General features: G+C 39.6%; 1 protein-coding gene across 1 annotated transcript in view; it reads right to left on the reverse strand.

Moving 5' to 3' along the window:
* The window catches only part of SLC9C2 (solute carrier family 9 member C2 (putative)), a 97,758-nt gene that overhangs the window by 37,980 nt on the left and 36,811 nt on the right, over positions 1-22,967 (reverse strand). Inside the window, exons 9-12 of the mRNA XM_077982083.1 lie at positions 16,361-16,529; positions 13,768-13,849; positions 6,822-6,985; positions 6,110-6,205 (exon numbers count right to left, since the gene is read on the reverse strand). Coding sequence (XP_077838209.1) covers positions 6,110-6,205; positions 6,822-6,985; positions 13,768-13,849; positions 16,361-16,529 — 511 coding nt within the window. The remainder of the gene's footprint in view (positions 1-6,109; positions 6,206-6,821; positions 6,986-13,767; positions 13,850-16,360; positions 16,530-22,967) is intronic.

The raw sequence follows: 22,967 nt of genomic DNA on the forward strand, positions 1-22,967 counted from the left end.
CCACATCACACTTATTCCAAAATTGACCACACAGTTGAAAGTAAAGCACTCCTCAGCAAATGTAAAAGAACAGAAATCACAACAAACTGTCTCTCAGACCACAGTGCAATCAAATTAGAACTCAGGATTAAGAAACTCACTCAAAACTGCACAACTACATAGAAACTGAATAACCAGCTCCTGAATGTCTACTTGGTAAATTTTTAAAATGAAAGCAGAAGTAAATATGTTCTTTGAAACCAATGAGAACAAAGACACAACATACCAGAACCTCTGGGACACATTTAAAGCAGTGTGTAGAGGAAAATTTATAGCACTAAATGCCCACAAGAGAAAGCAGGAAAGATCTAAAATCAACACCCTAACATCACGATTAAAAGAAATAGAGAAACAAGAGCAAACACATTCAAAAGCTAGCAGAAAGCAAGAAATAACTAAGGTCAGAGCAGAACTGAAGGAGATAGAGACACAAAAAACCTTCAAAAAATCAATGAATCCAGGAGCTGGTTTTTTTAAAAGATCAACAAAATCGATAGACCGCTAGCAAGACTAATAAAGAAGAAAAAAGAGAAGAATCAAATAGTCACAAAAAAAGTGATAAAGGTGATATCAGCACCGATCCCACAGAAATACAAACTACCATCAGAGAATACTATAAACACCCCTACGCAAATAAACTAGAAAATTTAGAAGAAATGGATAAATTCCTGGACACCTACACCCTCCCAAGACTAAACCAAAAAGAAGTTGAATTGCTGAATAGACCAATAACAGGATCTGACATTCAGGCAATAATTAATAGCCTACCAACCAAAAAAAGTCCAACACCAGATTCATAGTCGAATTCTACCAGAGGTACAAAGAGCAGCTGGTAACATTCCTTCTGAAACTATTCCAATCAATGGAAAAAGAGAGAATCCTCCCTAATTCATTTTATGAGGCCAGCATCATCCTGATACCAACCTGGCAGAGACACAAGAAAAAAAGAGAATTTTAGACCAATATCCCTGATGAACATCGAAGCAAAATTCCTCAATAAAATACTGGCAAACTGAATCCAGCAGCACATCAAAAAGTTTATCCACCAAGATCAAAGTGGCTTCATCCCTGGAAAGCAAGCCTGGTTCAACATACGCAAATCAATAAATGTAATCCATCACATAAACAGAACCAAAGACAAAAACCACATGATTATCTCAATAGATGCAGAAAAGACCCTCAACAAAATTCAACAGCCCTACATGCTAAAAACTCTCAAAAAATGAGGTATTGATGGAATGTATCTCAAAATAATAAAAGCTATTCATGACAAACCCACAGCCAGTATCATACTCAATGGGAAAAACTTGAAGCATTCCCTTTGAAAACTGGCACAAGACAGGGATCCCCTCTCTCACTACTCCTATTCAACATAGTGTTGGAAGTTCTGGCCAGGGCAATCAGGCAAGAGAAAGAAATAAAGGGTATTTGATTAGGAAAAGAGGAAGTCAAATTGTCCCTGTTTGCAGATAACATGATTGCATAGTTAGAAAACCCCATTGTCTCAGCCCAAAATCTCCTTAAGCTGATAAGCAACTTCAGCAAAGTCTCAGGATACAAAATCAATGTGCAAAAATCACAAGCATTCCTATACACCAATAACAGAGAAACAGAGAGCCAAATCATGAGTGAACTCTCATTTACAATTGCTACCAAGAGAATACAATACCTAGGAATCCAATTTACAAGCGATGTGAAGGACCTCTTCAAGGAGAACTACAAACCACTGCTCAACGAAATAAAAGAAGACACAAACAAATGGAAGAACATTCCATGCTCATGGATAGGAAGAATAAATATCGTGAAAATTGCCATACTACCCAAGGTAATTTATAGATTCAATGCCATCCCCATCAAGGTACCAATGACTTTCTTCACAGAATTGGAAAAAACTACTTTAAAGTTCATATGGAACCAAAAAAGAGCCCACATTGCCAAGACAATCCTAAGCAAAATGAACAAAGCTGGAAGCATCACACTACCTAACTTCAAACTATACTACAAGGCTACAGTAACCAAAACAGCATGGTACTGGTACCAAAACAGAGGAATAGGCCAATGGAACAGAACAGAACCCTCAGAAATAACACCACACATCTACAACCATCTGATCTTTGACAAACCTGACAAAAACAAGAAATAGGGAAAGGATTCCCTATTTAATAAATGGTGCTGGGGAAACTGGCTAGCCCTATGTAGAAAGCTGAAACTGGATCCCTTCCTTACACCTTGTACAAAAATTCATTCAAGATGGATTAAAGACTTAAATATTAGACCTAAAAACTATAAAAACCCCAGAAGGAAACCTAGGCAAACCATTCAGGGCATAGGCATGGGCAAGGACTTCATGACCAAAACACCAAAAGCAATGGCAACAAAAGCCAAAATAGACAAATGGGATCTAATTAAACTAAAGAGCTTCTGTATGGCAAAAGAAACTACCATCAGAGTGAACAGGCAACCTACAGAATGGGAGAAAATTTTTGCAATCTACCCATTTGACAAAGGGCTAATATCTAGAATCTACAAAGAACTTAAACAAATTTACAAGAAAAAAAATCAAAAAACCCCATCACAAAGTGGGCAAAGGATATGAACAGACACTTCTCTAAAGAAGACATTTATGCAGCCAACAGACACATGAAAAAATGCTCATCATCACTGCTCATCAGAGAAATGCAAATCAAAACCACAATGAGATACCATCTCCCACCACTTAGAATGATGATCATTAAAAAGTCAGGAAACAACAGGTACTGGAGAGGATGTGGAGAATTAGGAATGCTCTTACACTGTTGGTGGGACTGTAAACTAGTTCAACCATTGTTGAAGACAGTGTGGCAATTCCTCGAGGATCTAGAACCAGAAATACCATTTGATCCAGCAATCCCATTACTGGGTATATACCCAAAGCATTATAACTCATGCTACTATAAAGACACATGCACGCTATGTTTATTGTGGCACTATTCAGCATAGCAAAGACTTGGAACCAACCCAAATGTCCATCAATGATAGACTGGATTAAGGAAATGTGGCACATATACACCATGGAATACTATGCAGCCATAAGAAATGATGAGTTCATGTCCTTTGTATGGACATAGATGAAGCTGGAAACCATCATTTTCAACAAACTATCACAAGGACAAAAAACCAAACACCGCATGTTCTCACTCATAGGTGAGAATTGAACAATGAGAACACTTGGACACAGGGCGGGGAACATCACACACCAGGGCCTGTCGTGGGGTGAGGAGATAGAGGAGGGATAGCATTAGGAGAAATACCTAATGTAAATGACGAGTTAATGGGTGCAGCAAACCAACATGGCACATGTATACATATGTAACAAACCTGCACATTTGTGCACATGTACCCTAGAACTTAAAGTATAATTTAAAAAAAAAAAAAAAAAAGGACCAAATCCAGGGTGCTGCCAGTAAAATATGGCCTCAGCTTCCAAATCAAATCAAGGGTGTGGCTGAAGGCCCTTTGTTAAGACCACCCAAAGATTCAAGGTTGAACTTCGTCTACCTTCTCAACAAGACTAAAGGCCACCTCAGACTCATATCTGTATTGTCTGACACAGTCAACAGTCTACCTGATAAGAAATTGTGAAGTGGGGTGGACTAAACCAGAGTCATTGAAAACAAACAGTTTTTACGGTAATTGTGCTAGATTGGACAAAAAGGGACAGAGACAGTTCTAAGAGAATATAAACCTCTCAGTTTCCTACAGGCAGAAATCAAACTGAGAAAGTCACTTGGCTACAAGCATGGATTATTTCCTACGGAAATAGAAAGAATGAGGAGAATTGGTACGTGTGCACAGATGGATTTCAGAATTGCCATGGACCAATAATTTCTCAAGCCATCCCATTCTTCCCCGTCTTAAACAGTGGTATCTGTTGATCATCACTGAATACTGGGTGTCTGGGGGGCAGATAACTTGTCTTTTTAGTTCACAGGTCTCTAGATCAAGAGGAGTCACACTTCAGGAGAGGCAACCAAGGAGCCTCTCACCTGGATTGCAGATCATGAGATACTGGACTTTGAGTCTGATGGCAAATAGGATGTAGCTTTTTGGATTCTTAGAAAAGGGTGAGTCTGTTTTACATGTAGGAGGGGTAGAAATATTGTGGCCAGTGGGCAAACTGTGGAACAGTAAATATGGCCACAAATTCTGTGTATGTCTTACTATTAAGAGGTTGAGTCTATTGCCCCACCCCTTGACTTGAGGCAGCCTCATCCACAAGTCTGGAAGTTAGGTACTGGCCCTTTTGCCTCAGTTTTCCTCTAGGTGGCTTCTCATTCTTCAGAGGCTAGGTCATCTTCTTTGCATGGCAGTCTCAGGGTGGCATTCAGTGTGGAAAAAAGGTAGAAGCTACAAATCCTCTCAATGCCTAGGCTCCAGAATGTTCACAAAGCCACTTTTGCCATTATTTATGCTCAAAACAAATCACAAGAACAGCCCAAATTCAAGGGGTAGGATAAAGATACCACTTTTTAACAGGAGGCTCTGCAAAGAATTTGTGGCCATATGGAACTTTCTACTGTGGATGAGAGCCTTTCAAACTCTGAGAATATGTTAAACTAAGTATAGAAATGTTTAAAAGAATGAAAATAATTTCTTAAGAAGAAATATGTTCTTCAAGCTGGGAGTGGTGGCTCACACCTGTAATCCCAGTTCTTTGGGAGGCTGAGGTGGGCAGATCACTTGAGGCCGGGAGTTTGAGACCAACCTGGCCAACGTGCCAAAATCCCATCTCTACTAAAAATACAAAAATTAGCTGGGCATGGTGGTACGCACTTGTAATTCCAGGTACTAGGGAGGCTGAGGCCCAAGAATCTCTTGAACCCAGGAGGCGGAGGTTTCAGTGAGTCAAGATCATGCTACTGTACTCCAGTCTGGATGACAGAGCCAGACTCTGTCTCTAAATAAATAAATAAATAAATAAATAAATAAGAAGAAATATATTCTTCAACAGAAAAAAAATGAAAGCAAAAAGAAGGAATTTATATATTAGTAGAGATTTGAAGGACATATCAGTTCACTGCAATGTGTGGACTTTACTGGAATTCAATTTGAAAACATAAACTGTAAAAATAAGTATTTGTCACATTTTTGAGACAATTGGAAATCTTACCACTGACTCGATATTTGATGTTATTAAGGAATTATTATTCATGTTTAAGTATAATGTTAGTATTTTATGTTTTTAAAAATACTTTAAAATTTAAAGATATATACTGAATATTTACAGATGAAATGATATGCCATGTATGATTTGTTTCAAACTAATACATAAGATGGGGGTTAGGATGCAGCAGGTATCGGTCACATGTGGATGGTTTTTAAGGTTGGATGATAGGTACATGAGGATTTATTACACTATTCTATCTACTTTTGCATATGTTAGGAATTCTTAATATTGACAATAAATTTTAAAAAGAAACTAAAAAGGAATTCCAGGCATAATTAGTATTTTATATACATTTTATATTGAATAAAATTTGTTCTATTTGATTATAACTCCAGTTTAAAATGTATAATTTGATAAGCTGGTGTAAACTTGATTTTACCAGGTAATCTTCCTGTATTTATATTAGAACATTTAAATATTAGTATTACAACATTACAAGAGAATTTTTGATTCATCAGATTTATTTTAGCTTCTTGTATCTCTAACAGCTATATTAGCACTTGAGAGAATTTTGTATAAATGGAACTCAGATATGTTACATTTATAAAAGCAATTTAAATATTTGAAAATGTTTAATTATCTGGTATGTAAATAGCACCAAACATTATTCTAAGGGCCCTCAAAAGTGACTGCTAAAATTTGCCAGACATAGAAACAGGATAACAAGGTTTGTGTCTTAAACTTAAAGCCTCAGGAAGAAGGAAATTTTTTATTTTTTGACTTTAACAAATCACACATTAATTTTAACAATCAACAGACTGTCAGAAGATGAAGAAAAGTTTTCAAGTCATCTGAAAATCATACGCCAGGATTAAAGACATTGCAAGACCAGAAATTTTAAAACATTATGTGAACAGCACCAACCATTTGTATTGTAGCTACATGCAATCTGGCTTCTTCTATTAAAGCTTCATCTGTTGTGGATTCCATCTTCATATCCTTATGTGAAACGTGGGAAGACTGAAACGTACCAGACGACATTTTAAAACATAAAGAGATAAAGTTAAAAATAAGTAAAAATGATTAGGAACTGGCAAGTGCTACTCTCAACAAAGATTCCAGTAATTCAAAGCAGAATTGCTAGAATGAAGAGCTGTGTATAACGTGGGTAATGTTTTTTCATGTAAGAAGTGTTGCCTTCAATTGTGCTAAAGGAAATATTCATTTGGGGAGATTTATATCCCAAATTCTTCTCTAAACTTATCTATATGCTTGACTGCTCTCTAAATCAGCCCGTGTTTTCTGCTTTTTATAACACTCCTACCAGGAGAGAATTCTCAGTATCTTAAGCCACTAAAAACATTGTCTTGGCAGAGGCCATTGATTGGTACTCAACCAGCCAGATCGTAAAAACATCCATTCTCCTGGTATTTGGCAAATAAAGCTGGATAACCAAGACCTTCTCTTTAGAGACAGAATTCAAACTCATTTCACCAAAATAGCAAAGCCAGTAACTCTCTCCCCTCAGTTTTCTGACGTTTAATTAGCAGAATCAGGTCTTTAACAATAGACTAAAGCAAGCGAGGCAGACCAAGGGAAGGAAAGGAAAACTACTTCTTGCCAGGTATCAACTCACAGGAATGTATTCGATCCTCGTTTTATCTTCTACTAAGGTCCAATTAACATTTGTCAAAATTTTTTCTCCTTTAGATAAACTTATTGTATTCTGTACTATCTCCTGTATGTGCTGAGTGGCATTTTGCAAGGCCATTTGTCTTGGGAGGGAAAGAACACACAAATCTGTGACAAAGACAAAAGCAAAGGCCTTAATAGAGTACAGTGATGACTGCAAGGGAAAGCAAAAAAGTGTTGCATGATTATGTAGTGAAATCTTGAGATCACCTGCAAACCAGAGTGGTTAGAGCAAGGACAATTTTTCATACAAAACTTTCCAGAAGATTACCGAACTATTTGTTTCTTTTTGGCTGTATAGCTCAACTTTATCTGACTCAACTGCTAAAAAATGTTTATTAGTTTCCCTGCTTTCCCTATAGCTAAAGACATGACTATTTCAACGCACCCAATCCATATTTCTCAAAGTGTAAAGGGTACAGGTGGAAGGGCTGCCTATTAAACTATGCAAATTCCTGGGTTCTACTCCATACCTACAGAATCAGATTGGCCTGAAGATTTACATTTTAACAAGTTCTCCAATTGTTTCTTATACTGTACATAATAACATTTAAAGGCCAGTGCAATAGAGATCCCTCAAATTTAACATCTCTGTTTTCTGGCCAGTGAATCAATATGTTCAAAATGTGTAGCATTTTGCATTTTCTTGAGGTTTCTATAAGGTTCACTTACCAAAGAGAAGAGTTTAATGAGTAAATGAGCTTAGTCTACTTACTCACAGTTCCATCTCAATAAAGCTGTTCTCTCCTTATATTGCATACGAAATGTCTCTTCAAGGGCTAAATGGCTTCTAAATATTTCAGTGTAACTTTATTTCACTCTCTGTGGGACACTGGGTACAATGGAGTGATTTGAAGTTTGGGGGATCCAGAAAGGTCTGCAGGGATAGCCCTCTCAAGCATCAGAATCAGTTCACTGTAACCCAGAGCACAGAGGCATCTGACTGCCTGCTGCCTTGGATTTAAAATTCCCAGGGCTAAGACCATACAAGGAGAAAATGTATTCATTTGCCCAATTAGATACCAACCATATGATGGGGCAACAGCCACTTTCCAGTTACTCAGCGGAAGTATGAAGGCATGTGGGCTACTTGGTGGCACCAGTACATCTGAATGTACTCCCAGTGTTTAAGATAATCCTGGAAGAGTATGAGGAGGGATCGCTTAAAAGCATTAGACCAGATGGAAGGAGTTGGTTTGAGCCTCTGACTGATAAAACTCAAATCCGACAAGCAGCTGTTAAATGTGTACCACATGGTATTTCTAGAAAGAATGAACATTGAAAAGATAAAGTACTTGCTATATAATCTTTATTCCAGAGTGAGTTAAAAGAAATTCTGAAGCTTGGTTAATAAAACCAAAAATTTATAGAGGGGGAAAAAAAGAAACAAGAGAAAAAAAGCATTGTCATGGTAGTAAAATCCCTCACTGTTCTCACTTTTGAATACAGAGTAGGAAGAATCACAAGAAAGGAAGCATGAGAGAAACCCACATATTTTGTCTTCAAAAAAGAGAGCCAACTGGGTCCGGATCCCTGGCAGCCAAAGGGATTTGGTGGGAAGGAAAGTGTGAGCAAGACTTCAGGCATCAAATTCACTTCACTCATGCTGCCTTGTGAGCTTTTGCCAATCCAAGCACAGCTTTTCACTATAAACAATAACCCGAGACCATGCACGGTGGCTCACACCTATAATTTCCACACTTTGGGATGCCAGGGCAGGAGAATCCCTTGAGCCCAGGAATTCAAGACCAACCAGGGCAATATAGTCAGACCCTGTTTCTACCAAAAAAGAAAAAAAAAATGAGTTGGGTGTGGTGGTGCAAACCAGTAGTCTCAGCTATTTGGGAGGCTGAGGCAAGAGGATCACTCGAGTCCAAGAGGTCCAGGCTGCAGCGAGCCATAATCACACCACTGCATTGCAGCCTGGGTGACAGAGTGAGACTCTGTTTTTTTTGTTTTGTTTTGTTTTGTTTTTTTGAGGTGGAGTTTTGCTCTATCACCAGGCTGGAGTGCAGTGGCACAGTCTCGGCTCACTGCAACCTCCACCTCCCAGGTTCAAGTGATTCTCCTGCCTCAGCCTCCCAAGTAGCTGGGACTACTGGCAAGTGCCACCACGCCCAGCTAATTTTTGTATTTTTAGTATAGACGGGGTTTCACCATGTTGGCTAGGATGATCTCGATCTTTTGACCTCGTGATCTGCCTGCCTTGGCCTTCCTAAGTGCTGAGATTACAGGCGTGAGCCACCGCACCCGGCCCTGTATAATTTTTTTTTAAATGAAGAAGAACAAACACAGCCTGTTGGGGTGGTGAGCACCTGTAGTCCCAGCTACTCTGGAGGCTGAACCCAGGAATTTGAGACCAGCCTGGGCAAGATAGTGAGCTGTCAAAAGAGAGAGAGAGAGACAGAGAGAGAGAAGGAAGGAAGGAAGGAAGGAGGGAAGGAAGGAAGGAAGGAAGGAGGGAAGGAAGGAAGGAGGGAAGGAAGGAAGGAAGGAAGGAAGGAAGGAAGGAAGGAAGGAAGGAAGGAAGGAAGGAAGGAAGGAAGGAAGGAAGGAAAGGGAAGGGAGGAGAGGGGAAGGGAGGGGAAGGGAAGGGAGGGGAAAGGAGGGGAGGGAAGGGGAACAGAGGGGAGGGGAGGGGAAGGAAGGGGAAGAGAAGGGAGGGAAAGGGAGGGGAAGGAGGGGAGGGGAGGGGAGGGGAAGGGAGTGGAAGGGAGGGGAAGAGAGGGGAAGGGAGGGGAAGGGAGGGGAAGGAAGGGGAAGAGAAGGGGAGGGAAAGGGAGGGGAAGGAGGGGAGGGGAGGGGAGGGGAAGGGAGGGGAAGGGAGGGGAAGGGAGGGGAAGGGAGGGGAAGGGAGGGGAAGAGAGGGGTCCATAACTGGGGAAAAAGGAGAGCTGCCTAAAATCTGCCCCATGTACTAGCCTCACTCAACCATTGGAGCCCTTTGCTTTGAGGTGGGCTGTCACAGGAAGTTCTGCAACAGTGTTTTGGGGCACAGTTCTAAGAATGTGCAGGACTTTCTGAAAACACCCAAGCAGAACAGTGTTGACTCTTATGAGTAGAACAGGATAAATATATCAGGCTACTGCCATATTTAGAACAACTCTCCTTCAACATTATCCTTCCTTTGCCCTCATTAGTTCCATGCTCTACAAGAAACCTTTTGATTACCAATCTGGTTTATCACAAAAATTGGTATCAGAAGTGAATACTGTGATAATGGTCACAAAAATTTCACACATAGAAATTCATCCTCATTATAAACTAGTAAATCGACCTTCTGGTTTATTGATGAATCTGTGAGTGTGGTGCAGTCATGTCTTGTTTCATCATGCTTTACCTTATTGTGCTTTGCAGATATTGCAGTTTTTACAAATTGAAGGTCTGTGGCAACTGTGCATCTAGCAAGTCTATCAGCACCATTTTTCCAACAGTATGTCCTCGCTTCATGTCTCTGTATCTACATTTTGGTAATTCTCACAATATTTCAAACTTTTTCGTTATTATTATATCCATGATGGTGATATGTGATCAGTAATCTTTGATATTACTAATGTAATTGTGTTGGGGCACCACAAACCGCACCCACATAACACAACAATCAGTAAGTGTGTGTTCTGACTGCCCCTCAGACTGGCCATTTCTGCATCTCTCTCTCGCTCTCTCCTTGGACCTCACTATTCCCTGAGACATACAATATTGAAATTAGGCTAATTAATAACCCTACAATGGCTTCTAAGTGTTCAAGTGAAAGGAAGAGTCACATGTCTCTCACTTTAAATTAGAAACTAGAAATGATTAAATTTAGTGAGGAAAGCAGGTTGAAAGCCAAGATAAGCCAAGCACTAGGCCTTTTGCACTAGTCAGCCAAGTTGTGAGTGGAAAGAAAAATCTCTTGAAGGAAATTAAAAGTGCTACTCTGGTGAACACACAAATGATAAGAAGGCAAAACAGCCTTATTGCTGATATGGAGAAAGATTGAGTGGTCTGAATAGAAAATCAAACCAACACAACATTCCCTTTAGCCAAAATCTAATCTGGAGCAAGGCCCTAACTCTCTTCAGTTCTATGAAGGCTAAGAGGGGTGAGGAAGCTGCAGAAGAAAAGTTAGAAACTAGCAGAGGTTGGTTCATGAGGTTAAAGGAAAGAAGTCATCTCCATCACATAAAAGTGCAAAGTGAAGCAGCAAGGGCTGATGTAGAAGCTGCAGCAAGTTATCCAGAAGATCTAGCTAAGATCATTGATGAAGGTGATTTTCAATGTAGATTTCAATGTAGATTCAGCAGACTTTCAATGTAGATAAACAGCCTTATATTGGAAGAGGATGCCATGGATGACTTTCATTACTAAAAAGGAAAAGCCAATGCCTACCTTCAAAGCTTCAAAGGACAGACTAACTCTTGTTAGGGGCTAATGCAGCTTGTGGTTTTAAGTTGAAGCCAGTGCTTACTTACCATTCTGAAAATCCTAAGACTCTTAAGAATTAAGCTGAATGTATTCTGTCTGAGGTCTAAAAAAGAAAAAAACAAAGCCTGGATGACAGCACATCTCTTTACAGCATGGTTTATTAAATATGTTAAGCTCACTATTGATACCTACTGCTCAGGAAAGAAAGATTCCTTTCAAAATATTACTACTCACTGACAATACACTTAGTCAGGCAAGAGCTCTGATGGAGATGGACGGGGAGTTGAAGCAGCCCAAGTATCAAGGAGTCATTTTGACTTTCAAGCCTTATTATTTAATAAATACATTTTGTAAGGCTACAGCTGTCATAGGTAGTGATTCCTCTGATGGATGTGGGGAAAATCAATAATAAACCTCATGAAAAGAATTCACCATTCTAGGTGCCATTAAGAGCATTCATAATTCAACATTAATAGGAGTCAGGAAGAAGTTGATTTTAACCTTCACAGATGACTTTGAGGGGTTCAAGACTTCAGTGGAGAAAGTAACTGCAGATGTGGTGGAAATAGCAAGGGAACTAGAATTAGAAGTAGAGGCCGGGCGCAGTGGCTCTTGCCTGTAATCCCAGCACTTTGGGAGGCCGAGGCGGGGGGATCACGAGGTCAGGAGATCCAGACCATCCTGGCTAACACGGTGAAACACCGTCTCTACTAAAAATACAAAAAATTATCTGGGCATGGTGGCGGGCGCCTGTAGTCCCAGCTACTCAGGAGGCTGAGGCAGAAGAAGGTGTGAACCTAGGAGGTGGAGCTTGCAGTGAGCCGAGATGGCGCCACTGCACTCCAGCCTGGGCGACAGAGCGAGACTCTGTCTCAAAAATAAATAAATAAATAAAAAGAGCCTGAACATGTGACTGAATTGCTGCAATCTCAGGATAAAATTTGCATAGATGAGGAGTTGCTTCTTATGGATGAGTAAACAAAGCGCTTTCTTGATATGGCGTCTACTCCTGGTGAAGATGCTGTGAACATTGTTGAAAGGACAGCAAAGGATTTAGAATATTTTATAAATTTAGTCGCTAAAGCAGTGGCAACAGGTTTTGAGAGGATTGACTCCAGTTTTGAAGGAAGCCCTACTCTATGTAAAATGCTATCAAACAGCACTGCATGCTACAGAGAAATCTTTCATGAAAGGAAGAGTCAGTTGATGTGCCAAACTTCTTTGTTGTCTTAAAGAAATTGCCACAGCCACCCAATCTTCAGCAACCACCACCCTGATCTAATCAGTCAACAGCTATCAACCCTGCACCAGCAAAAAGATTGTGAATTGCTGAAGGCTCAGATGATTGTTAGCATTTTTTTAGCAAGAAAGCATTTTTTCATTAAGGTATGTAAATAGTTTTCTTAAACACTGTGCTTTTGCATTATAATTGACTGCATTACAATGTAAACACAACTTTTACATGCACTGGGAAACCATATAATTTGTATGACTTGCTTTATTGTGATATTTGTTGCATTATTTGTTTTGTCATATGGTCTGGAATTGAACCTGCAGTATCCCCAAGTTATGCCTGATAGGTAAATCTCCAGTAGTCTGATCAATTTTAAATACCCAGACAAAATCGGGTCTCTGTAGCAGCAAAGCTGAGGATCAGGCCATGGCATATTGAACTATACTAAGGTTCTGCTATAAGACTTTGCCTAATCTCACCCCAGTTTTCCCCTCTCCCCTTGACCCTACTGCCACCAAGTATCTTATGCTGGATTTCTCTACTGAATGTATCTATTTGTTATTTTATTATATTTATGCATTTTATTGTAAATGGCCTGAGATTCCTTTTAGAAATAACCAACTGTGGCAGAGCCTGCTGTTATCTCCCAACATCCATTCTCTTCTTCTTCCTTCTGCCAATAGAATCTCTAAGTTTTGGCTGATCATATCGCCAGCAGGGAAAGATGGTGTTTCCCAGCTTCCCTTGCCCATGTGTGTCCATGTGACTAAGTTCTGGCCAATGGAATGTGAGTGATAATGATATATACAGAGGGAGGCTGCTTACCCTCCATTGCCACACACCCCTCCCCCACCATTTCCCCTTTCTAGTTGGTTGGATTGTAGACATGGTGGTAGTGAGCAGGCTTCTACCCTGTGGACAAGAGTAGCACCCTAGGGCATGGAAGAGCAATCAAAGGAACTTGGATTTCTAAACAACCTTGTAGAGTAGAACCATCTCACACTTCTGGACTTTTTGGTGGAGGGAAAAAAACCCTTCTGTCTTGTTTAAGCCTCTGTTCATCTGGCTTTTGTTAAACTGGCTGAACCAATATCCCAAGCAATATGCATCTAAAGATATGAATAAATGAAAAATGAATAATTTCTAAACCAATTCCTTGAGCTTCATGAGAAACGTGCCCATGACACCCAACAATAACCTGTTTGTATTATTCTCCCCAGCTAATTCATGAATGAGACATATACTTTACCTAACTTCCTGGCTGACTGAGTCATCACGTATGAATTTATTCCCATTGTCAATAATGATACTACTTGCACATAGAGTATAAACTAAAAACAAAACACATAAATAGTTAGAACCAAAATATTAAATAAGTACTCCAACAGCAATCATTGTTCAATTAGCCACCAACAAAATTCTATCAATATCTTAATCCACATTTTAAAATCCTGTTTCTGACAAGTCAGTTAAGGCAAAAAAGCAGTTTTGTGGACATTGCCTGAACATACTACACTGGGGCAGACATTAATTTTCAATCTGAACGAGGAAAACAATAGACTGGAGATTCTATGCTAAGGACACTGAGGGAAGAGCTCTCCACAGTTGCCACTCCTGGCGGCAGTCATGCAAAGACAGCACAGTGGTAGCCATCCCAGGCATGGCTGTGGAAACTGCAGGGAGGAGAGAAAGCCCAGCAACCGCAGGCGGTGGTGACTGTGGGCAGCAGAGGGATATGTGCCTGCCACCAGCATTTACTACAGCTGTACCAGAGGTTCTGAAGGAGAAGGCAGGAGCTGTGGTGAGGCCTGGAGAGGTGCTGTGTGGAAGCAAAAAGATAACCAACATTTGTAGGCCATGACTTTGCCATTTCTTAGCCATGTGACCGGGGGCCAGTTAATTTAACCATCACTCTGAGCCACAGCATCCTTCACTGAAAAGAGGAGTTAATAGTAATTTCTCCTCCAGTGTCTCGCACACTTAACTAATAACAATCACCTGAAGTGCTTGTTAAACATACTGACTCCGCTGTGGGTTGTGATTGTGTAGGTCTAGGGTGGAAGCAATGGGACTCTTAACACCAGACAGAACTAAGAAACACTGTAAAATGATGCCCAGGTGCTAGTTAACTTCTCATTGACTTGGTTTTAGGCCAATTCCTTGCATAAAAGAGAATCGAAGGAGCTGTAATGTTGATTATTTTACTTTTCTTTTGGAGCATGGAAAGAACCAAAGTCTTTGCAAAACCACTGGTTATTTGAACTCAAAATTAATGCCCAGATCAGACCCGTGGATATAAAACCTCAGAAAAAAATGTGGTGAGGAATATGAATATGATACTCCATCAAAAATAGCACTTCCTGTTTGGAGTTAGGGCACCTGAGGTCTTTCCCTCTTCTGCTACATACAGAAGGCTACCCTTTGATTGGATTTCTCCACATGCAAGACGGAGATGTCAATAGTTGCTCCCAAAAAGAAGGTATTAAATAAATACTGTATTCCTGGGGCCTTTGGGACAGCAGCAAAATAGTAAAGAAGAGAAGTTCTGGGATGGAAATTGGACAATAGCAACAAACTCTGTACATCTACCTCCAGATTCCTTGGTAGATGAGTCAGTGCTCTTGAGCTCATATCATTCAAGAGGATTTCCCCCTCCCAGAAACAGATTTGGGGTTTATCTTATTAGAAGGTAATGAGAGGCTGATCCTGGAGATTTCTAGCAGCTTCTGGAAACTTCTCTAGCTAGCTCACAGTGCTGTCACAAATGACAAAGTACACTGCCAGCAGTTGCACTGGGCTCTTTAATCTTGCCTGCACTGTCAGATGCAGCCACCACCAGACTCCCCAGAAATCCACCAGCTAACCCATGGGGAAAGGCTTTGAGAAAGAGTGGAAAGGAAATCAAGTTTTGTTTTGTGCTACAGATGATGGAGTCTTTGCCCAGAATTTTTCGAGAAATAAATTTTTTAAAATTAGCCCTAAAGACATAAATCTACCTAGACCCTTAATTTAAAAATGTATACAATATTTCTTATCTTGGTATACTTACCTAGCATTTCAGTTTTTGTTCTAAGAACTATAAGGATTAGAATGCTCTTGACAAGAGTATTGTTTTTTCATGCTTTCTGGCAGCTATTGAAAAATAGTATTTGTACTCGGGTCTGGTGGCTCACGTCTGTAATCCCAGCACTTTGAGTGGAGGCCGAGATGGGCAGATCACTTGAGGCCAGGAGTTCGAGACCAGCCTGGTCAACATGGCGAAACCCTGTCTCTACTAAAAATACCAATAATAATAATCCAGATGTGGTTGTGCACACCTGTAATCCCAGATACTTGGGAGGCTGAAGCATTAGAATTGCTTAAACCTGAGAGGCGGAGGTTGAAGTGAGCCAAGATCGTAACATTGCACTCCAGCCTGGGCGACAGAGTGAGATCTTGTCTCACAAAAAAAAAAAAAAAGAAAATAGCATTTGTCTGTTCAATAACATTTATTGAGCATTCATTAAGTGTCTGGTATTTTATTAAGCATGATCTCAATTCTCAACTGAAAGTTGAAGCTCAACAAGGCTGAGGAACTTCCTCAAGATCACCCAGCCTATGAATGGTGGAGTCTAGATCAGAGCCCCAGTGTATCTAATACCACATCCATAACTACTCCATGACTTGGTCCCTTTCACATTCTTAACATAAATAACGTTCTGCTCTGTTCCTTTCTACTTAAAAGAATGCATTTTAAAAATCTAATTCAAAGCTGGTGAACTTTATTACTGGGTTCTCTGACAAGTGGGCAAGATAAGTAAAAATGACAAATATGAATAATCATGAGATATGATCTTTCCTACCATTTGTGGTACGTCTACTTTCTGTTCAGCAAGATTATAAATATCAGGAGCCAAGAGTAAATTAAAAACTCCTTTAATTCCAGACCACGTGATTACAACTCCCCATCGCCAGTTATATTCATAACTTGAATGCATCAAAATAGGGCTCACTAACAAAATAGTAAGCAACCTGTGGAGAGGGAAACATTAAAAATAAATCACACCTTGTTTATTAATATTATTCATAGTTGAAAGCATGTATTAAATACTAAATTCAATATAAAAATTTTCAGGAAAGAAAAAAAACAATGTAATTTATTGTTAAGTCCTTCCAATTTTCTCAGACTAACCAAATCTACTATTTAAATTTTGCACATGACACTCAAGTCTTGAAAAATAATGCTAGAACTTCTAAACAAATATAAGGAATTATCATCAACACTACTGTATAATGTTTGGATTTGGGTAGTAAATTCTCACAGGGAAGCCTCTTCTAAGAATGCCGACAAGCTCATCTACTCCTGAAAAGCCACACATGACTGGATTCAAAATTACAATGGGGGCATGTGCAGATCATGACTCAAATGTAAAATTATTTTAGACACATTAATAAACTTAACCCAACCAAATGTCTATTGAGCTCCCACAAGAATCATAAGCTAAATGTCACACAAATAATTTTAATTTGCACCTTCTTGCTCTCCAGATTACTTTTCTATAGGACCCTGTGCCAAAATTTAAAATCTATCATTAAGGGACTGGCCCTGAGAGAGTATCAATCCTGTACTTCAGATAATTTAGAACAAATGAAATTTCAGCAAAAGTGAAAGCAGATGTGCTCTTAGCCTCAAAAAACTATTGTGTATCAGTTGATCAGCTATAATTGCACAAGTCAATTTACAGAATTCCAGTCATTGAGAAACAGAAAATCTACAATTACCACCTATAATGTATAAAATTATTGGGGCAAACTCCTCTGCCTTGCATGCGAGCCTTCTGCAACATGACTCTTACCAACCTTTTCAGCCTTACTAAATAACCTTTCCCTAAAATATCAGAGTCCAACCAAAATAGAAACAACTTATGTCATTTCCTGATATCAAAAACAGGGAGGCAGAATAGCAAATACTCTGAAGTCAGTCTACCTGTGTTAAATCTAGGCTTGCCTTTTACTAACTGCATAACTACGTAAGCAAGTTATTTAATCTCTCCGTGTCTCAGTTTCTTCATCTGTAAAATGAAGATGATAACAATTGTACTTGCCTCAAAGGATTATTGTGATAATTCAGTTAAATGAGGCAATACTCAGGGCTTAGAATGATGCTTTGCATGTGGTCAGCACTCAATACATAATCAATACTTCAATACATAATTATAACTATATATGATACATATGTATCCATACAAAATATTCAATCAGCAATGCTTATTATGTTCATGTATTCCCATTTCTTTATCTTGGCTCATCCTCTCTGAAATATTTTTCTCAAGTCTTTACAGAAAACCCCCACACACGTCAAGGGCCAACTTAAGGATAATTCCCTCCATTAAAGCCTTTCCTCTGGTGACGTGGAACCATCAGTTCAGCAAGATCTCTGGCACTCACTGGCCATTTGACCTTGGAAAAGGTCCTTTGCTTTTCTGGGGTACGATTTCTTCAAAATGTAGAAACTAACAGAGATAAATAATTGGAGATGATAATTCTTATCTCCTAGTGTTGTTATGAAGATGAAATGAGATAATGGATGTATACCTGAGTCAAACAGTGTGCTAAAGCCATGTTTCTTTCTTTATGACCAATCTCAACTTACACATGAGCTCTCATGCCAGAACGAAATGTTAACTTTCAAATGGAATAACTTACTCTTTTCTAGTTTAAATGTTCTTTGGGTATAACTTGGTCTTGCCTATACAAACAGTCAATTCAAATTTCTCTATAAAGAGCAGTTTGTCCTGTTTTCCAAGATGCTCCCCCTGTCCTGCCTTCCCAAGACAGGGTCTGGAAATTCACATAACTCATGGCATCAGGGAAAGGCTTGCAGAGAACATCTATTGATTTAGATGACTTGTGTTACTTGTGTTTGGCCTTTGGCCCCTGTTCTTGAGACATCTACTGGGAAGTATTCTTGGTCTATTTTTTTCAGCAAGGCCAATGCATGGTAATTGCTCAGATGACCTGTCTCCTCTACCAACTAAATGACCACCACCACCACCCAGCACTGCAGATCCCTTGAGGTCTGCTGCCACTCCCATTCAACCCTAGGTTTGAATGGTCTCCCATGCAGCTCTCCGACTTGGGGTCACTTTGGTGACCCTTCTGGCAAACTCACCAAATATCTTCTGAATTCACCACAGAGGAGGAAAGAACTTCAGATTCCTTCCATGTCAGAAACAGATTAAGTAAGGATCAAAAGTACTATCTTAGGCTTATTGTCTACTTACCATTTCTGCTCAGTAGCCTTAGGCCCATGTCACTCTAGGAGGCTGTATTTTCTCAGAGTTCCAAACTGGAGGTACAGGTGGGGATGTGATGGGAGTGGAGCAGTGTCCTCACCCTGGTCTCAACCCCCTATATAATCAGCAATGTTCTACGTCCCCTTCCTGTTTGTCATATCCTCCATTATCTTCACCATGGCATAAAATAAAATTATGTAACCCGAATCTACCAAGCTTGTCTCTTGATATGAAAAAAGGATATTTTCAGAATTTAACAAAGTCTTCTCTTCTTCAACAAAGCCTGGCTTTCAGAACCATTGTCTCATTGTGTGGTCTCAAAAATATTCACAAATCAAGAGCTACAAATAAACTCTTTATTTTGGAATTTCATCATAAAATCTTAATCTTTTTTAGCTGAAAAGAAGGAAGGTCATACATAAAGAAGTATAATACGGAAAAGAAAACACATTCATATATTGCAGGAACAGCACTCCTTTTATAGTGGATATTGTGGTGTTCCATTTAGAATTCCTTTTCGGGGCTGACAGCCCATCCTCCAACTGGTAGGAATTTGAGGATTTAAATGGGCCTGCATGGCTCTGCCTCTCACTGCACATTGCTCTGGGCCACAGGGACTTGCCCTCCTCAAAGTTGTTGCCTCTCAAGGCATAGCCCTTGGCCAATGACTGCATTATGAAGATACAAAGGCCTGTTCCCTTGTCTCAGTGTGGGATGACTCTGAAGGGCCCTTCCAGCTCCACAGTTTCCCATAGCTCAGGGGAGCCTTGAATGAAACTGTGCAGTGGGTCAGTTTCTCCCCTTGCCCAATTCTGCCTTCCACACTTGCCCAATAAACCTTTTGCCAACAACTCTCCCAAGTCTCCCAACCCTCCCTCTCAGATTCTGCTCCCAGGAAATCCAACCCTTCGAATTTGTAAATCTAGCACAGGGCAGGCATTCCACAGAACCCCTCAGCTAGCTATGAAGCTTCATAACATGTTTCTTGTTCCTTTTCTTTTTCTTTCTTTCTTTCTTTCCTTCTTTCTTTCTTTCTTTTCTTTCCTTCTGTCTTTCTTTCTTCTTTCTTTCTTTCTCTTTCTTTTTCTTTCTTTCTTTCTTTCTTTTTCTTCCTTTCTTTCTCTTTCTTTTTTATTTTTAATTTTTTTTTGAGACAGAGTCACGCTCTATAACCCAGGCTGGAGTGCAGTGGAGTGATCTTGGCTCACTGCAACCTCTGTCTCCCAGGTTCAAGAGATTCTCCTGCTTTAGCCTTCTGAGTAGCTGGGATTACAGGCATGTCCCACCGCGCCCGGCTAATCTTTGTATTTTAGTAGAAACAGGGTTTCACCATGTTGGCCAGGCTGGTCTTGAACTCTTGACCTCACATGATCCACCCACCTTGGCCTCCCAAAGTGCTGGGATTATATGTGTGAGCCACTGTGCCTGGCCCCATAACATATTTCTTAAGCCTCCTATATGAAGCTTATCTTTCCTTATGTCACAGTTATTTATATATTTATTTTATCCCTCCAACTAGATTTTAAACTTCTTGAGGAGAGGTACTGTGTTTTATGCATCTCTGTGAACCTCGAGACTTCAAACAGCAAGTCCTATTGTATTTACATGGTCACGGTCACTCCTTTTTAGAGAAAGAGACATGGGGTTGCTGTTTGCCTGGGATGGAGCTGGGGGTAAGGGATGTCACCAGAGACCAGGGGGAAAAAATGTACCATATTGTTTGGCTTCCAAGCTGAAAGACTACTTATTTTTAAGGCAAGTTTGCATAGCTGTACAACCAAGACCTGGAAGTATAATTAGCTGAATCAGCATCCTCTGACCTCAGACTAAAGAGTTGATAGGAGACAGTATCTCTATTCTACCCTTAGTTCCAGCTCTTCACACCGGGGAAGCTGGTCAGAGAAATGTGGGGTCCTGCTGATGAATGGCGTATGGATGGGAAGTCTGACAGTCCCTCAGGAGTATGACTAACCTGAGGGACTTAGATACAACAGAGTCTGGACTAGAGCCCCTGTCCAGGCAACAGCCTTCAAGGACATCAGCAACTGGTCCCAGAACAGACTTGACCAGATAAAATGAACATCACTGGTCCCTTCCATTGTCACCACCACTGGCCAATCACACATGAAAAAGATCAGCCACTCCCACCCATTCCCCCAAGGACTGACCAATCACATAAAGGACACACACACACACACACACACACACACACACACACACACGACTGTAACTAATCTAACAATCCTGAACTGACCTGGGAAGTCACTAGATTGGAATGAATTTACCTGATTGTATGTAAACTAAATCCACTAGGATCCAGCTCACAGCTATATAGTAAAGCCAGTTCTAGAAATAAAATTTCATTTTTTTGAGTACTAAAAATCTAGGCACCATTTTAATAGGAATTAAGTTATATGCCCATTACAACTCTATAGGGAAAAAAATTCATTAAGGTCATCATTCAAGTCAGAAACTAGCCCCTGTGCCCAACGACTATTGAAAAAATTCAGAGCTCCCTAGAAGTGTTGACTGCAACATCGAAGAGGCCAAATTAATCTTTGTCAAGGTGGAAATCAATTATACTTGTTTTTTCTAATTTTGTACTTCATCAAAGTGAAATTCTGAGGTCTGAATTTTTAAAAATATCTTTTAATGAGTTTCATAATGTTTGTTTTTCTGATTATCAAAAATGCAAGCAATCTCACAAATTGTAACTTTCAGTCTACCTTCAAAGATTATTAATTTTAAATATTCTTTAAACATTTTCTACATAACGGAGCTTAACAGATTAGGAATGATTTTCTATTAATCTTAAAAATATACCCACCAAGGGTAAGTGATTTTATAAATGGAAAGTGCAAGATTTTCTTGTCCATAATTCACACACCTCGGGACCTTTGGATTCTTTCTAATTTTTCATCTCTGTGAATACGACTACAATGAAAACACTTTGAAAAAAATCATCATCCAGATTTTTAAAAAATTTTAACAGCTTCATTGGTATACAGAAATCTGCACATATTTAGCATATATAATTTGATGAGCACATTGTCCACTCCACATTTTAAATCACATTCTTACAAGCGGAATACAAACATTAAATCATTAACTATACAAGTAAGTGTTCTATAATACTTGCAGGGAGTGCTAAAAGGAGAACTACACAGTGACAAAGAATGTGGGAGAGCAGTGCCTCCCCTGGTGGAGGTGGACGGCAGGGACCAGAAGCATGGAGGCTTTCCCTGAGGAAGGATAGTTTGTCCTGTAATCTGAAGGTACCAGGGGCCAGGATGAAGGACAGCCAGAGGACAGCTATGGAAGGACCTGAAGGAACAAGTATCTGAGGAACTTTGTCACATGTGTTTGGAGTGAAGAGAGCAAGCAGCAGAGGGTCCTTTGAGCTGGCTGATGAGGGGGCAGGGCCAGTGTTTTTCACAGGGTCTTTATCACACTCTCACAGGGCTGAATGCATGAATTTTAGGAACCACTGATTTTACCACTTTTCATTTTATTTTTAAAAATTTCTAGTGGGTTTAAAACTTCAACATGTTTTAGCCATTAATATTTCTTCTTTTATGAACTTGTCATATCCTCCATAATGTTTATTATTTTTTAAATGCCCCCTCAACCCAGCTTTTCCCAACTCCAGGAAGAACCGGGAAGAGAAGGCAAGGCCAATCTAGTTACTTTATCTTGGTTTTAAATGATAAAACAATACATGAATACTGAAAAAAAATCTCAAATAGTAAAAAAGTATATGAAAAAATTTTTTAATTTTCAATTTTTGTGGGTACAGAGTAGGTGTGTGTATTTTTGGGGTGCATGAGATATTTGATACAGGGCATGCAATGCATAATAATGACATCATGCTAAATGAGGTATCCATGCCCTCAAGCATTTATCCTTTGTTACAGATAATCCAATTAGACTCTTTTAGTTATTTTTAATTGTACAATTAAATTATTATCAACTATAGTCACCCTGTTGTGCCATCAAATACTAGGTCTTACTCATTCCATCTATTTTTCATACCTGTTAACCATCCTTACTTTCCCCCCTTATCCCCCTTCTACCCTTCCCAGCCTCTGGTAACCCCCTATGAACTCTCTACCCCCATGAGTTCAATTGTTTTAACTTTTACATCCCACGAATAAGTGAAAACATGTGAAATTTG

The sequence above is a fragment of the Macaca mulatta genome, chromosome 1, assembly GCF_049350105.2.
Source record: "Macaca mulatta isolate MMU2019108-1 chromosome 1, T2T-MMU8v2.0, whole genome shotgun sequence".
In the NCBI taxonomy this organism is placed as follows: Eukaryota; Metazoa; Chordata; class Mammalia; order Primates; family Cercopithecidae; genus Macaca; species Macaca mulatta.